Below are 19,015 nucleotides of genomic sequence, written 5' to 3'. Positions count from 1 at the left end.
AATTTTGCGATATTTTATACTACTTAAAAGTTAAAACTATTTTCAATAGGCCTACACCTGTATCCGGTTCTTTATTAAAGCCAGAGCTAAAGCGACCGATGCTTTTTAACACTTTTCATACGGACGAAATAAGCTTTTGTTTACAATATTTAGGCCTACGCTACGGCGAAAAAAGATGCATAAATTCACTTTTTTGACAAGTAAATTACCTTGAAATTCTAGTTTTGGCCAGTCTCGAACATCATCTGCCTAGCAAGCCATGGCAATTTGATGATGGTGACAGTGAAGTGAATTTATTGAAGCATATCCAGGGTATTGTTGTTGTTTGCTTATGCTATGTTGCACAAATGGCCCCCGCAATGGCCCCCCGCAATGGCGGCGATGTAAGAGGGCGCCCTTTCGAGAGTGCGCGGTCGGATTCGTCTATATTTTCAATTTTATTTATCCATGAAACGATAAAAAACACATTCACAAATCATAACGGTCATAACCTGGCATATTGCGACACAAGGTTAAGGAGTCCAGTCGGTCACCCACCTTTTTGCACAGTATTTTTTGTGGGACCTGAGAGCACATCAGACACACCAAATTGCATTCTGAATACAAGAATAATGTCCTTCTGATATCACGTAATTTTGATTTTTTTTTAAATTCGCGATATAATACGACGTTTATGACATATATCATTTAATATTTTTTATATTTTTCTATTTGAAAGTCCTCAAAGTAAACTTATTTAATCTAGAATGATATTACATAAAGTGTATGTAGCTGGGAGAAAAAGCTTTATTTGCGGAGAGGAGAGTTGTATCTGAAGCAGAGCGATTGATGGTAAGGTGTGAAACAAGAGACTAGATAACCCGGAGCATGTCCATTTATATAGAAGTACTTTGAAATTAATATCATTAGATTTATACAATTTACTTCAAGGACTGGTAAATTTCAAAAATGTCAATTTTTAATGATTTGCCATAAAATCTGTATTGTATTATATCGAGAAACAAATTATATCAGAAGAACATTCCTCGTATTCAAAATGAAATTTGGTGTGTCTGATATGCCCTCAGGTTCCACAAAAGGTATGCGAAACCAATAGGCAAGGGGGAAATGGGGGCTAACATTTCGATTTTAAAGCCATTTTTCAAACGTCACCACGGTCAAGGTCAAGTTACATATTGAGATGGATTTGTGTACGTGATGTTTGTTTGGGTCTATACGTCACATTAGTGGGTATAGGATGCCCTTAATGTATCCACGGGGTCATAGTGCAGTGTCGTCCAATGCATATTCACCGTGACCTTTCTAGCCATAAACCCGCTTATTGAAGATTAAACCGATATATGCAGTACTAAACCATAATATAGTAATCTATTGTCCAATGCAAATTTATTACCACCTGATAATATTGATCCAATGAGCGACCGAATTGTCCGCTACGGACGACTAATCCAATCGATAATGACGCTATTGACATGTACGAGCGGAGCTCCACTGACCGAGTTTTGGGTATTTTTCACTGGTTTGCAGCTGTTTGCTGTCATTTACTCATTAAGGCGGACCACCGTTATTATAAGGACTATGCCAATTATTTAAAGATTGACATGTAGAGAATAAGCCATAATTGATTGACAGAAAGTACTAAATGTGTACCTATGACGGTTTTATGACAACAATCTTCCAAATACGACCAAAAAATGGCTGGGTGAAGCAAAATGTGCATTGGAATAACACGGCGAGTTTAGATAGATGGTAGGATTTCTTTTTAATAAAAATGTATGTTCCCCCGTTAATAAAGCTTGTACCGGGTTGAAGATTCAGATATTTGGAAAAGAATAAGTAACTGAAACATAGAGCAAGTACTAAAATCATAGCTTTTATACTTTTTTATATGATGCTAACTAGTTCATCCCATATAGCTACAACACAGCGCTACCAGTAGGGTTCAATTGCCTATTGTGAGTGCCCCTGTGTTGTGTGCATGCATGTATTTAACAATAAGTGAATGATGGTGGGGAAAGTCATTAATGCAACCGCACAAAAGATGATCTCCCGGCCCCCTCCTCACATATCCGATAGGGGTCATAATTAAGCTCCCTTAGTGCAACGTAATGCATAAATGAATAATCTATTATGTTCTGTACCATTTAATGATCACGATTAAGACATTTACTCTCAGAGAAACGAGGAGGGGCAGGGTGGTCATCTTTTGTACGGATACATCAATGACTTTCCCCACCCCGGGGATACATTGAGGGCATCTTATACCAACTACTGTGACGTATAGACCCAAATACACGTCACATACACAAACACACCCCAATATGTGACATGACCTTTACCGTGGTGACGTTTGAAAAATGGCTTCAAAATCGAAATATTGGCCTCCATTTTCCTCCCTTCCCTCACGATGTGGTTGATGTGGGATATATTTTATAATGAGTACATTTTGTCGGCAGCTTTAGGATCAAGTAATGTAATGAAAAATCAAGCACAATTATCAATAAAATTATCATCATATCCTATAATGCTGATATAATCATCTGATCATTTACTTATTTTGAGGAGTCTATGTTGCATATTTCAGGATACAGCTCTCTTTAGTTTAGGGTGACGGCTATATATAGGTATGGAAAAATAACACGTAGGCTATACTCATATCAATTACATTATTCAGCAGATCGACTTAGGTCGCTGAGTAATTCGTAGCTGAAGTGAGCAACAATTTTTCTTTAGACAAACTTGAAGACACATTTGGTATCAACCATGAAAACCAAGGTGTTTATCGTGTTTGTGGTTTTAGTTACTCTCGGTTCACTGATGCTTGAATCAGAAGCAGCACCGGCCAAAGAGCTGTTTCGAGAAAAGAGGGAGCATTGTGAATTACAGGAGGTTACAGGGCATTGTAAGTATTACTGATTATATGTGCGTTATAATTAACACTTTAAAAAGTCAACATTTGAATATATGAATACAAAAGCCACCCAAGTCCATACTTTGGCCAAATTGAGTTAAGCATGGGAAATTGTTGCTATACATAGGCCTGTCATATGTATGAAAGAACAACTCAAATTCATCCTCTGTGTCTATTGAGCATGTGAAAAATATAATGTATGAAAGAATTACCCAATTCCATGATTTGAGTCTTGTAACACATTGATTGAAATCCAGTATGTATAAAAGTCCACTTGTAACACATTCATTGCTAGAGAGTGACTTTTGAAATAAAAAAATGGGTTTAATAAAGGAAAGTGTGTGTTTTATATTACATGGCAGAATGCTTATCAACATTTTACATACCTGTGTGCTTTATTTTGTATTATCTTACTAGTGGTAATCTCATTCTAACATTGTTGTCTTTTTATATGATTCAAAAAACCACCCAAGTCCAAAATTTAAAATGAACCCCACGAAGTCCCTGAAATGCGAATCGTCATACCTAATACAGGTTAATCCACTCATTTGCACGTAAAACTTACCATATTGACCAGGTAAATCTAACTGAAGGAATTACAATGATACACATGTTTTTCTCTCAAAATCACTTCCCATGGACTTGGGTGGCTTTTGTATTCATGTAGTCATTTGTCAATAATATTAAAGCAGAACCCTCTGATAGTTATACAAACCACGGCCAGCCATCTTTACAGACTCACATCACGGCAACTCAAAGAAAAACCATGTAAGGGTTGTTGTGCAATGGCTTATTACTCAATGTTTGGAGTCATAATATTGACTCAAATGACCCTGAAGACGCCTACAAAAAAATCAACAATAAAGTCTCTAATTTTTACTGCCCACTTAAGGGATCCAAAATGAGCGTTTATTGCGTTTCGACAGTATTTTTTGTGGGACATGAGAGCACCTCAGACCTATCGAATTGCATTCTGAATACGAAGCATGTCTTTCTGATATCAAATAATTTTCTTTTTTTTTTAAATCACAATATAATACAAATTTTATGACAAATTATAAAAATTTTGATATTTTTCAAATTTTTGATATATAACAGTCCTCGAAGTAAATTATATAAATCTAATGATATATTCTTAAAGTGTATGTAGCAGGAGGAAAAGCCGACGGTCAATTGAAAATTTTGACCTTTCATATTGAAGATATGGATTTTTTTCCCAAAAAGACCTAATTTTTTTTTGATGTTTTGGGAAAAAATCCATATCTTCAATTTCATTTCTAGGCTACGAAAATGAAATATTTGCCTACGTAGGGTAGACCATGTTTAAGCAAAAAAACATAGTCATAGTTGTGGTTCTGTAAGATGGTAAAAATAAAAACACTTGTCCACAGAGTTCCCATGCCACCGAAAATAAAACTAAAACAAAAAACACTAAATTAATGCAGCAACTTGCCGTTTCTTAAAAGTATTTAGATCTCGCTTGATTGTATCCTTCTGCTTGTTCCATCCAGTTCAACAATACGAAGGACTGATGGAAAGTTTCCAAACACCTTCCTGTCCGGATTCTCTTGTAATAGCTCAGGTCAATTTTTCTTTGTTAAGACCATCTAAAATTCGAATGAAAATTCGAATGAAATTCGTCATTTTTACAGTTAAGTTAACCTCTGAAATTATGTCACACTCTTAATTTGCATAGCTATTCATTTCAAGGTTATACCTGCATTATTATGTGACGAACACTGTCTTAAAACTGACTTTACATCATAACATTTCTCAGATTAAACCGATTAAACAATTAGATTTTACATTGGATCCAAACAAAAATTATGTTGACTTGAACGGAGCTCCCCTCACACGGTGGTCATTTCCCTGGTACTGCCGTCATCAAGCACATGCGTCATTACGACCTCTAGACGGGTACAGCACCCCTTGAACACGCAACCACTTCTTTACATTTGTACCAATACCTTTATTGAAACCATTTATGTATTACATACTTCGTAAAATTTGCTTGGACGCAGTTATAGTATGTAACAGTGGCATTTTACACGAGACTCATTATTGAAATCAACCACGATTATTCGGGAGGTGGGAGATGGAAACCCCTACGGTCTTTCTTCGTTTTGGATGTTCATTAGCAAGTGACACCAGGAGGGTGAGAGTTCATAAAAGCCTCCCATCTCTAGCACTACACATCCCCTCAATATCAAAATCACCTATCCATTCATGTGAATGATCCTGGGATTGATCGGTCTACACGAAGTTAAAGAGTCAATTATTCACAATCAATATTGTCCTAATTCGCAAGTTTAAAGAAACAAAATATGTCTTATGCATTTTTTTGCAAGTTTGAGGCATTTATGTAAACCATACTCTTCCATTCTATGGCACTTTTGAATTGCGTTGTTACCTAAATAATATTTTACTACTCTCATGTTCAGTTGTAGATTCCATAGACAATTCAAAAGAAAAAGAAAGAATAATTTGGGAACATAGCATACAGATGTTGGACTTAACATAACATAATACCATACCATAAATCACCATATTATAATTGTGTTTCTTTTTATGACAGACTGTGTTAATATTATTAACAACAACACTCTACCCAACATAGCTTCATGCCAACTAGACCCACGATGTCTTGGTGTTCAATGTTGCCTAAATCTACATGAACAGATTCCTACCATAGCAACAAGAACATGGTTCCTGTTAGACCACTGTGATAACCAGTTGTCTATAGGGCTAGGATCCTGGTATCTCAATATATCCCTCTCTTCATATAGCTTTGATGTCGAGGAAGTGAAGAGTATTGGAGAAGTTCTGAATGTCAGGTATGATACCTACAACCTTGGACAAGGGTTGGAATGAAATTAGTACGGTATTGCAAATGGGCCCCCGTTCTCCCCGATCAATGTTTAGTCCTTGCTTTTAGATTATAAAAATGTTGGCAATAGGAAAATCACATCGGTATTCAATAGTATTCTGGAAAAAAAATGAGACTCTCTTTTATAATTATGAGGACAATAAAAATTCCTCATTGTTTGAGAAAATAAGACGTTTAAAATTGATATTCCGCAAAAAACAACTTAAGCGAATGAGACAGATTTGACGTAGAAAAACGTTCACGTCATGAAATGACCGTGCCTGCTTTGCGAGAAGCGATTATAAACATTCTCAATGCACAGAACGTATACTATTGTTGTTCACAGAAGAAAGCTCTAAATTAAGTATTACAAATTTAATGGTTTTTAAGGTTGGTCTGAACCCTGGAATTATGGTAACTTTCGGGCCTCATAGCTGCTAAATTGTTGGTCTAAAGTATATAAAAGTATACATATTTAGAATGGCAAAGACTTGATAAGTTCATCTGGGAGGTCAAATTTGGACCAAAATGCCATTTCTGGCCCAAAATCCCCAAAATAACGGTTTTTGACCCACTTCTTTTTTGTGCAACGTAACAAAAAAATTCTTGGGCCAAACATTTGTTTTTATTAAAACCCTTTCACGCACCGTGTCCTCATATGAGGACGGATAATAAATGCACAATGAAAAATGTATTAATACCCCTTCATCAATGTGCAATGTTGCATTACAATGTCTAGAGAGGGCAGTATCCACTTTGAGCTTTTATAAATTCCTACAGGCTCTACTTACCCCCAGGCACATTTCTACAAGTGGGATTTCACAGCCATGCGCTATTCTTTATGATCCCTAGATTCGGCCAAATTTTTTACCTGTTTTATGACGTAGGAAAGTGGCTATAACTTTTTATTAGTATTTATAGATGTTATAGAACATAATGGAAACAACTATATTGTGACAAATATTTTAGAATACTTGAAAATAGTGAAAAACATGTGTCCTCAAATGAGGACAATGCGCCATTGTGGTGTCTTACTATAGCGCCCTCCGTCCTCATAAGAGGACACTGTGCATTACAGGTGTAACATTTACCATGGTGGTATAGGAAAGTACATACATATAGAATGAAATAGGCCTACTACAGAGTGGATGTAATAATGATTGTATTTCAACTTGAGTTGTTGAACTCTAATTAGGCTAGGAATAACATCTAGTTGAAGTTAAATTCTAATTACAAGTTGTAATTCATGAAATCTAATTCACAAGTTGTAATTCGTGAACTTCAATTCATTTGTATGCATGTACATGGTTGCATATATGTCACTTGTTTCTGTTTTTTGCCTGAATTCCTTATTTTGTAAAGTCCAATAATATTTCTACATCATTTTCAGCCCAAGTTTTTTTACATTTTACCCCAATTTCTCTATTATTTTAGAAAATGACTAAAGTCTTAAGTTTTTCTATGTAGATGTAGCATGTAAATATTTGTAAATATTGACATCCTTGTTGTGCAGGGATGTGCATAATTAATTAATGGAACATCGCCCAAAAAATTTGACACTGGGTATGTTCTTGTAATCCCTTTAGATGTAAACTGTAACAATATAAAAAATTTTGTGAATTTAAAACTTAATTTGTGCATGAAAGGGTTAATTTTTAAAAACTAGATAAAAATATCTAGGAGCCGTTTTTTTATTTTTTTGAATTTCGACCAACTTCGAGAAATTTGCACCAAAAATGGTCAAAAAATGCTGAATTTTCAAAATAAATCATAAAAAAGCCCGATTTTCGCACACATTTCAAATATTTTTTGGGAAGTTGGTCAAAATTCAAAAAAATAAAAAAAACTTATCAAGTCTTTGCCATTCTAAATATGTATACTTTTATATACTTTACACCAACAATTTAGCAGTTATGAGGCCCGAAAGTTTCCATAATTCCAGGGTTCAGACCAACCTTAAACCTATGGATAAAATCAGCCGCTTCTTTTTTTTTTATATATTAGTGAATTGTGATATTACAATTCATATGTATATCAATATCATGAGAAATATTAGGCCTAAAATAAATAAATAATTTGAGCTTAGAATTTGCAAATTCATGTATCTGATTTCCCTGTGTATTATAGTTTCAGTTGGACGAAATATTACAAAGCAAACGCATAGTAACAATACTGTGTGGGCTTTGTTTCCGAAATCAGAACAATAGTCTGCATATTGTTACGCAGCATTGTTATGGTAAATAATAGTACACTCCTATGTGAACTCAGCCTGATCGAATACCGCATTTCGTATAGCGAATAGCGAATACCGTATACCGTATACTTCTATGTGATCGCAGCCTAATGTCAAACTTGTCACACAAGTAAATGAGAGCATGTTATAGTGTCCGCTTCATTTACGTACGTCATAGCCCGCTGCCTAGAAAATTAACTTCGCTTCAAACGGGGGAAGAACACACACAATTTCTCTTTTTCCAGGAGAAATAGGCATAAAAAAATTGCAACGAGTCGAGTGTCAACTTGTAATGTAATAATTATTCTCTTCGAATAGAGATCTGACCTTTAATGGAAAACGAACAGTATGCAAAGGTGGATAAAGAAAGGACAAGGCAGTAGTACTGTCGCTAGTGTACTTGCACGGTTCATTTATTACAGTCATTATTGACATTTGCATAAGATCAACGATATGCAGACACAATAAAGATTTCAGTATTATGTCTCTCTTCTGTTTACAGGCTTGCATAATGTGCGTTTGTGAAGAACAGGTCTGAATAACGTGGTTCTCTACTTAATAAGACAATTATTTTTGCATAAAACAAGTGGATTACTTTTAAACACTTTTTATTCGTTTATAAAGAATCTATAGTACAAAGGTGCACGTAGAATTACAACATTACAACAGGTCAGTGGATAAGGCGCGACTGGCAGTTAACGGAAGATCTTGGTTCGATTCCCGGCATTCTTTTTTGCCAATGAATAAAATATCAAATTGAATGCTTCATTTTTGTAATAAACAATTGAATCTATTTTTATTTAAAAAAACCGCCCAAAAACATTAAAAAAACGACAACTCATATATATATGTTGAGATAGAAGCTTGCGTCTGGAACTCAAAAACTGACAATAATTCTGATTTTATATGTGCCGAATTATATAGCGCAGCGTATAGGGTAGTCTAAAAGCATATGTCCTATGGCGTACCATGCTCGACTCACACACAGCGAGGTCAGTCACCGGGAAATTGTCAGTAGCCTTAGTCATTCGGTCCATTATGCGTCTCAAAACTATTAAACAGGTCGGAACAAAATGGCCATGCGTGGCGGTGGATTCAACCTACCATGGCGATTTCTGCCATAAAGATATCGGGGCGATGACACTGTGCGCCCCCCCCCCCCCACACACACGCACATACACTCTTAAAAAAATATGGCCATTACAATCTTTTATTCCAACTTATTTTGTATAGCATTGTAGGTCATCACAAATTGTGCCATAGTCATGTGCCACATGTGAACAGTAGAAAGTACTTATGACAAGTCGTAAATTTTCTTTAATAAGTCATTAAGTCAAAACGTTACACTTAATACCCTATGTTAAAGCCTAAATAGCCTACATACTAGCAAACCTAAGAATTTGGGCATAGTGTAAATAGTACACTGTAATTAAAAGTCAAATCCTGATGATTTTTGCAAAATTTATATCAAATGCATATTTTTGTAACACTAAGCATATGTAAAATTTAATTAATAATTGCACGTTTATGTGTATTTTTCATCAGTTTCATAATTGATAAGTTGGACATATTGAAATCCTACCAAGTAGACTTTACTGTACATGTCATCCTTGGTGACCAAGTAACAGACATCAAAGTGCTGCAGAATACTCATATACCAATACCACAGTGTAATCAGAGTGCTACTGTCACCCTTCCTGGAGATGGCACAGTACAAGACTTTGTAGGGTAGTTAGGAAATAGTGCTGGGCGAACTGCTGTTGATCTTGTGTAAAGTTGTGTTTGCACAAAATTGATCTCAATGTAAGTTTTGAAAGAAGCATAGCATAGAACATAATATTATTGTAGCTTAAATATTGGATTTGTATCAAAATACAGTATGCATATTGATACACTCTGTAAAATTCTCTTCAACATTGACCCAACCGTAATACAAATGTAATTTGCGACGTTGGGCCAACATTAAATCTTTGATGTTGGGCCAACGTTATTTGACCAACGTTGATCCAACCATTGACAAACAAGCGCAATGAGAAAAAAAAACAGATAAAATTAGTTAGTGTACTGCGCTTTCTTTAAGTCCTAAATTACCTGGCTCTCTAATTTACAACGAAGACAAATTCACTACCTTAAGTTTACACAAGTCACTTACCTTAGTACCTACCGGGATTCGAACCAGGGACCGTCTGTTTACAATCCTGATGCTCTACCATTTGAGCTAACTGGGATTATATAGTTGAACAAGTGTTTTAAGTTTATATAAGCTATATTTTCATGACTAAACCTGCCAAAGTACATCTTTTTAGGGATATTGATCAAATTTACTGTGAATATTAATAACATTTGCTATAAATGTTGATTTAAAAAAGAGTAGTAATATAAAAATATAATTCTTATTGTTGAATTGTTTAATTCCAAAGCAAAGGTTAGCAAGTATTGCAGTTGGAAGTCGAAGGAGTAAAATAAAGTAAAGTTCATGGTTAAGAAAACACAGCACATCGGTGTCCTTTGTCGTGATTGTGTGTGTGTGTACACGACGAACGCATTGGCCTGAATAGGAGTAAGTGCAACTTTCAAAATCCGACTTAAAGCCACACAAGCGCCCATAACTCGACCAAATGATATCGTAGAGCAACAAACGAGGTATCAAAATGCGCAGAAGAAAATTGCGCTTTATATACATTATATATTATATAACTAATAATTGTTTTCACAATATTTCAACATAATGAGAAGGATGATTTATTTACACGTACTTTGATACCCCATTCGTCAAATGTCGTTCAATATTAACAACACAGTGGTGCTTTTACAGAAAAATACCCGAATGTAAAAGTTGCAGTTTACAGCGATCAATGGTTTTAATGCTAACACTGTAAACACGTAAAGCCCGCCATTATCTTCGCGCTTACTTCAAATCAATACAAATAACTGCAACTTTTAAATTGAGGTATTTTTCTTTCAAAACACTGCTGTATTGTCAATATTGAACAAAATAATAGGGTATCAAAATGCTTCTTTTTATGTTCAAATATTGTGAAAACAATTGAATACCTGAGTGGAAGAAGGGCCCAACTCCATGAAAACTGTTTTTGAGATATTAAGAAAAACTTAATATTTGGAAAAGTTTTATAGGCAGAATGTTTTCACCTTCAGGGGACCTTTAATACATGAACATACAATATTACATACATTCGAAATTGTATATGATGTTTCCATGGAAACGGTGTAGCTCTTTATACGATCTGTAGTTGGGCCCTTCTTCCACTAATATACTGCAAGTGCCAGTTCCGTAAGCAGATGTGTTATAAATAGCTACAGAATTTTGATAATTATCCATTAATTGCACAAGTAGAAGCATGTAATATGTTAGCAAGAAAGTTTATTGTAGTGAAAAGCAGATTTCATGGATGAACAAAATTCCCAATATTTGTGGAAGAAGGGCCCAACTCCATGGAGTTGGGCCTTTCTTCCATGAAAACCATATTAAGTGTACGTGGAAGACTATTTAGAGTTTGGATTTTGGCTCATCTTTCACACACAAGGAAGAACAGTCTGCTGGCAATAAAATGCTGGGTCTAACTCATTTTTGTAAAAAATTGGAGTTGGGCCCTTCTTCCACTCAGGTATTCAATTATTAGTTCTGAATCTATAGGCGTATTTATAACAGCTGAGTTACTTTTTGTGCAGCCTTTAGGTATAGGTATATTGGTTGTAGAAATTAAACACCCTGTCTATAAACAGTGTGTTTAATCTTTTGTAATGGAATTTGTATGCAACTTTGCCGAATTATATACAATTTACCGACAACTTATGCACCTTTACGTCATTTAACTTACATCTTATCACATTTTGAGATTGTATGGACATGTGTGCATTGATGCAATATTTAATACAATATTTCAGCTGATGTCTGTTAGGCGTTTTTCAATTTTTAAAATAATACTGTTTAACTTGATGTCAGTAAACCATCTCTGTGCTTTCATCGAGTTGTAAAAATGATAATTCAATTAAATGGATTGATATTTGATAATGAAAACCTAGCCTCCAAATATTTTTTTCTGATTATTACATTTTACAGAAACTGTAATTTCATGAAATTGTAGGCAGCTGTGTGCATTTTATGCATTTTTGCAAAGTTTGTATACGTTTTTGCATGCTGATTTACTTTGTTTAAGGGGGTACTACACCCATGTGGTAAATTTGTGACTATTTTTGCATTTTTCTCAAAAAATAATTACACACTGGTAAGAAAAGTTATGTATATTATTGGGGCAAGGAATCCAATTACCACACTGAAATTTCAGTGACTCAAGACAAGCGGTTCAGTATATATGATAGGAAACGAGGTACATCCTAGTGGTACCTCATTTCTGGTCATAAATAACAAACCACTTGTCTTGGGGCACTGAAATTCCAGTGTAGTAATTGGATTCTTGCCCCTATAATATACATAACTTTTGTTACCACTGTGTTATTAGTTTTGAGAAAAATGCAAAAATAGACACAAATTTATCGAGGGGTGTAGTACCCCTAACATAATACCATAAACTTAATGACATTAGTGAACCTGGTTGCACTTTCATGGAGCTGTAGGTAGTTAAACTTAATGCCAAGCCAATTAAATGAAGTAAAAATTACCCTTCTAAATACCTAAATTTTTTTTGATTAAAATCTTATTTAAAAAAATGCGTTTTTATATGACATGATGATATTACGCCAACATTTGGAAAAATTGTAAATGAATCATATGTTATTCAATTTGTAAAATTAAGTTTTGAAAATATTTTAAGTTGAAGTGTAACACATAACAAGGGTATATTCGTGGACCATGCTATTATTATCATCATTATTATTATTATTATTATTATTATTATTATTATTATTATTATTATTATTATTATTATTATTATTATTATTATTATTGTTGTTGTTGCTGTTGTTGTTGTTGTTGTTGTTGTTGTTGTTGTTATTATTATTATTATTAATATTATTATTATTACAGGTTATCCTCATTCTTATTATTAATATATTTTTAAATCAGGCAAAGGGGTTAAAAATGTAAATATAGTTGATTTAGACCATGCGCAACACATGTAGAACAGGATGCGCAGTAGATTGGATGGTAGGCTTGAATAAAGACTCTCACAAATATTCTTTATGTAGGTGGGTCCATACTTCGCTGGGGTCGCCGGCCCCAGTGACGGGGACTAATGACCAATGTGATATGAAATGTTTCATAAATCAAACAAAACTCGGCTGGATTTCAGACCTACAAACACGGAATAAATGATATGTTTGCAGACTTAAAAAAGCCTATAGCTCATGTATAGTCGGGCGATTGTAACCCGGGGGTCTTCATTTTAGTTGGGTGGGAATGAGCGGATTGTGATTCTAAAAACTTTTTTTCCTCTTTGGGGTAGAGAAAAAACCAAAACACTCCATTCTTCATATCAAATTGTACCAAATGTCTTAAAATGCATCAAAAATCAACCGTTCCTGTTCCCATCTGGGACCCACCTTACCAATAAACTTCTTCCCCCGTTATGCAAGACCAGGCACAATAATAAAAATATAATAATCTCTTTCTCAGAGGTACTACTTCACTCGTGATTTTTTTAACGATGTATTCACATGTATCACAGCATACATACTACGTGATAGCTAGGAATGAGATTAGTATCATACATACATGGCTTGTTTATTATTTGTAGCAGACGGAGCTATTTATTGTGCATATCATTTGGTAATGAACAGAACTAAGATCATATGCGTTGTTGTGTAGCATAAAAAAAACACGGGTAGAGGCAATCAATATGCGGATATAGTAATTTTAATACTGTCATGACTGTATTAAATGGGCACAGGATTTGAAATGAAATAATACTTATGTTCAGCGTTTTGGCTATGATCTTCTCATGTTGTTGTTCATATTCATAAATTCCCTCGAATGTGTTAAATCACACTCACTATATAATGATATGGGGTAATTATACACATGACCACAAGAGTCGTACATACACTAGTAGTAGAAGTAGTAGTAGTAGTAGTAGTAGTAGTAGTAGTAGTACTAGTAGGTGATATACATGTAAAACTATACATGTACCATGTGTACGGTAAGCTTAAGCTTACTACTTACAGTTTCTCCACTCTGAAGTACAAAGTGACGACACATGCGTAAACAGTTCGCAGTGCTGCGTCTCTGCTGAGGTATGCGTGCCTTCAAAGTCGGCACAAGTGTCGCTAATAACTTTGTCTTTGTTTGTTACTTTCAGTTTCAGCATGTTCAGAGACGTACTGTACAGTCTGCAAGTCTGTCCACATAGAAGTACAAACCAAAATGGTATCGGGCATTGTCGATGATGCTTTGCGTCACACACAGCGCGTGTTAAAGGGCATGTGGTATGCTCTCATGCTCGGCAAGCACAAATCGTGCAGCAGTTGGTGCGCTAAGGCTAAGCTCTAAACTAAGCATTTAGATTACCCACGGGCCGCCACGGCCACGCATTGCACTGCTAAATAATTATTCGCATACCGGTACCACCAGTTACCGTGGTCTATTTTAATACTTCTATGTGGACAGACATATTCTGTAATTCAGATTTCCTTTTACAAATTAAGCGTACTGTATACTGCTAGCAGTCCAGCGCGTATTATTTTGCACAAGGTCCAATATGCACACCCTTGACGCACAGTGTCGACACCCTGTATTGCAAATATTTTTTCCCTGCAACTTAAAGGAGGTTTTCGTGATCCTAGCATCATCTTTTTACGACATTTTTGAGTAGATATCCACGAAAAAAGCTTATACCCAACATTTTAGTTGATTCTGAGTTTGCGTTTGCGAATTATGCACGATTATGTATTACACTGCTCCATAGTCCATAGACAATGTGTTGTAATGTCGTTCTGGTATACCAGAACGAAATTCAAATTTGGCGATATTTTTGCGAAACGAATTAATCTGCAAGAAATTTTTGGTACATAAACATTATGTAGCTAGAGGTTTCCATTGGTATAAAACTCTCAACTTTATTTGTGAAAAGTGGGGGGATGAGGCTGTGGATCACGAAATGCCCTTTTAATACTCCGCTGGTGAGCGGCGGGCGATTGGTATACATTTTTCACCGAATTCAAGTCCTATCTGATTGGCTAGAAATCGATCGCTAGATCGCTCAGTGATGAAGTACAAACTCAAAATGTAGAGATATGTATTTAATTCTATTTTTAAATCAATATTCAGAAGTAGAAGTATTTAACATAATGATACAGTGCTCGATACCAATAAATGGTAGAGCTATTTTAAAATATAAACACAGATTTTATAACATTTCACTACACGGTGTTTCACGCAAAGGCGATCTTCAGGTTAATAAATGAAAAACACGATGATCAAGGGCCTTTCCAAATCAAAAACTCCGTAACCTAGCAACGAAATATAAAGCGTACACGCACCAAACAAAAGAAGTGAGCTGATAAGCAAATGTCGTCATAGCCGTGTTTAAAAGAAAAAGTAATGTTTCATATGGTATGTTTAGGCCTATCCATTTTTCTCCATTTCACCACCCTTGTGCGTCAAACTTGTGCTAGGTGTGTTTTGCAACATTGCGTATGTTGCGTGTACGCTTTATATAAAGTTCGTTGCTAGGTTACAGAGTTTTTGATTTGGAAAGGCCCTTGATCATTGTGTTTTTCATTTATTCACTTGAAGATCGCCTTTGCGTGAAACACCGTGTAGTAGTGAAATGTTATAAAATCTGTGTTTATATTTTAAATCAATTCTATTTATTGACGCAGATAAAGAAAGTTGCATAGTGTCTCGATATACATGTAGTGCATTGTATTATAGACTGAATGGGCTATGTGTGTTCCTTTTGTATGGTTATATTTCTCAAACAGGTGAATTTATCACATTTTTAATGTACGCTTTAAAAATCGTTATGGTGAAAATGCAGTAAAATACATGCGTATACTCTAAGTGTACTGAATTTCAAGTTAGGTTAACCTGGGATGTCATAACAGTCACGCTGATTGGCTGAAAAACGCACACGGTCTTGAAAATGACAACTTGACGGTTCTTGTCTTGTGCTAGTACTACTCAACGCCCTCAAAATTGAGAGTCAACCGAGTAGGGTACGTGAGGCGCACTGCGACTGTAGACTAGTTGTTTTGCAGGTGGTTCTTTGTTGCTTGCTTGAAGGATTCTTTGTCGTCGATGTTGGTTAGGTTAGATGATAGTTTATTCCAGTCAGTTAATGGGCGGGGGATAAAGGAGTATTTGTAGCAGTTTTTATTTGTTGAAATTGGGATAAAACTCTTTGCTGCCTGTGATGTATGTCGTAAATTCCTCTTGACCGGGCGCAGGGTATTTCGTACTGGAATGGCGAGGTGACCTGCTACAGCTTGATGAAATATGGTTAGTCTGTCTACTTTCCTTAGTGTTTCTAGGCTCTCCCAGTGTAAGTCCTTTTTTAGTGCGCTAACGCTTGTATTTCTGCCATACACCCCTTTTACAAATCGCGCAGCCCTGTTTTGAACTGCTTCCAATTTGTTGATTAACACTTGAGTGTGTGGGTCCCACACGGAGGAGCAGTATTGTAAGATTGGGCGCACTAATGTCTTGTATGACATTTCCTTTATGTGTTGTGGACATGAATGCAGATTCCTTCTCAGGAAACCCAGAGTCCTATTTGCCTTTGTTGCAATTTTATTTATGTGTGAGTTCAGGATAAGTCCTCGGTCAGATCTACCCCTAAATAGGAGTGAGATGTTGTTTCATTAAGTATTATGTTGTTTAAGGTATATGTGTTGAGATGTGGTGATCTTGCATGGGTGACATGCATAACATAACATTTTTGCGGATTGAACTCCATCTGCCATTTTGTTTGCCATCTTGTAAGTGTATCTAAGTCTGCTTGTAATTTGCCAGCGTCCTCAGGCCCGGCTACGGTAGTATACAAAATGCAATCGTCGGCAAACAACCTGACGTTTGTGTTGATGTTGTCCGGCAGGTCATTGATAAATAGGAGGAAATCAAGGGGCCCTGTTACGGTACCCTGTGGCACACTTGAGTCCACTTTGACCCAATCTGAGCATTCACCATCAATCACCACGCGTTGTTTCCTGCGTGTTAGGAATGCTTCTATCCACTTATGTATGCTACCTCTGATGCCGTAACGCCATAATTTCAACAACAATCTCCTGTGTGGTACCTTATCGAATGCCTTTGTAAAGTCCATGATGATTATGTCAACTTGATGTTTCTTGTCTAGTTCAGCTGCGATATCTTGAATTGTGGAAATTAACTGTGTCTCACATGAGTGACCCGATCTAAATCCATGCTGTTGATTGCACAATATGTTGTGTGTGTCCAGATGGGTCATAATATTAGAGTGAAGTATGTGTTCGAACATTTTACTGCAAACAGATGTTAAGTTTACAGAACGGTAATTTGCAGGGTCTGTTTTATCCCCTTTTTATAAATAGGGGTGATGTTGGCACACAACCAATCTTCTGGCACAACGCCCGAATCCAATGTTAATTGGAATAACACTGTTAGCGCTGGACTGAGTTCTTTTGCCGCCGTCTTTAACACCCACGGAGAGATCTCATCTGGACCTGTAGCTTTGAAAGGGTTGAGGTCAGACAACAACTTACAGACCCCTTCTTCTCTGATGGTTATGTTAGGCATTGATGGAATGTTGCTCTCTGGCTCTGTTGGTAGGTCCTCAAGTCTCTCCTGTGTGAATTGCTTTTGGTATTGACAGTTTAGGAGTTCAGCTTTTTGTCTGTTACATGTCACTAGACCACCGTGCGCATCTTTTAATGCTGGTATACCTGACGAATCATTTTTCAATGATTTGATGAAGCTCCAGAATTGTTTTGATGATTCTAGACACTTATCTCTTATGTATCCCCTGTATGCTTTCCTAGTTGCCTTTTTTATTTTCCTCCTAAGTTCTTTAAAACTCTCCCAGTCTTCTTGACTGTTACTTTTTCTTGCTCTGTTATACGCCCTTTGCTTACGTTTGTGTAGGCGTTTTAATGTTTGATTGATCCATGGTGTGTAATTTCTTTTCCGCACCATTTTTGATGGCACATGTTTATCCACTGCCTGCAACAATCTAGTTTTGAAAATGATCCAGAGAGCATTTGCATCAGTTTCAGAAACGTTACCACTCTTGAAATCACTACTGAAAATGATCCAGAGAGCATTTGCATCAGTTTCAGAAACGTTACCACTCTTGAAATCACTACTGATTTCATTTATGTCAGCTTTCAGCTCATCAATGTTAGCCTTGTTATAGAGGAAAATTTTCCTAGGCTTTTGCTTGACAGTGGATGGTTTGGAATGAATACTAACAACCGGGATCCCGTCATGGTCGCTTATGCCCGGTAAGAGTCCAGATTTAACCACCAGGGATGGATTTTTCACAAATAACAAATCCAGGGTATTTTTACCCCTCGTGGGACCCTCCACGACTTGTTCGAAACCGCAATCATTCGCAATATCTATGAGATCTCTACACATGGGGCCTTTTTGTGAGCCCGGGCGAACTGATTGAGTCTCCCATATGATATCGCCAAGATTGAAGTCACCTCCAAGCCATACATTACTGTAATTGTCAACCTTAACCCTGGCCAGAGAAGTTCTGAGCATGTTCAGATCCTCGATTGGTGAACTGGGTGGCCGGTAAAAGGACCCTACTAAGATGGGCTTGGATCCTACAACGCTAAGCTCAATCCACACCAGTTCGCAATCGGTATCTAAATCATGTCTCTGGGCGTGGATCATGTCACTTTTAACAGCAATTAGAACGCCACCATGCGGCACTCCCTTAATTTGAGGTCTGTCTTTCCGATACACTGTGTAATTATTGGGGAATATTTCGCTACTGTAAACAGAGCAATCCATGTTTCTGTCGCAATCAAGATGTCTGGATCATCAAACTCCAAGCATGTGGCGAGTTCGGCTGTTTTCCCTCTGATGCTTTGGAAATTGATT

The 19,015-nt window shown here is 36.2% G+C and overlaps 1 protein-coding gene across 1 annotated transcript; it reads right to left on the bottom strand.

The window, feature by feature from the left end:
- Positions 1-17,446: 17,446 nt before the first annotated feature.
- LOC140144019 (uncharacterized) lies at positions 17,447-18,805 on the bottom strand. The gene has a single exon (XM_072165848.1). It carries the CDS (start codon positions 18,803-18,805, stop codon positions 17,447-17,449), a length of 1,359 nt encoding a protein of 452 aa, XP_072021949.1.
- Between the last annotated feature and the right edge of the window lie 210 nt (positions 18,806-19,015).

This window comes from Amphiura filiformis, unplaced genomic scaffold (genome assembly GCF_039555335.1).
Source record: "Amphiura filiformis unplaced genomic scaffold, Afil_fr2py scaffold_37, whole genome shotgun sequence".
Taxonomy (NCBI): domain Eukaryota; kingdom Metazoa; phylum Echinodermata; class Ophiuroidea; order Amphilepidida; family Amphiuridae; genus Amphiura; species Amphiura filiformis.
This window is presented reverse-complemented; position numbering and strand designations above follow the sequence as displayed.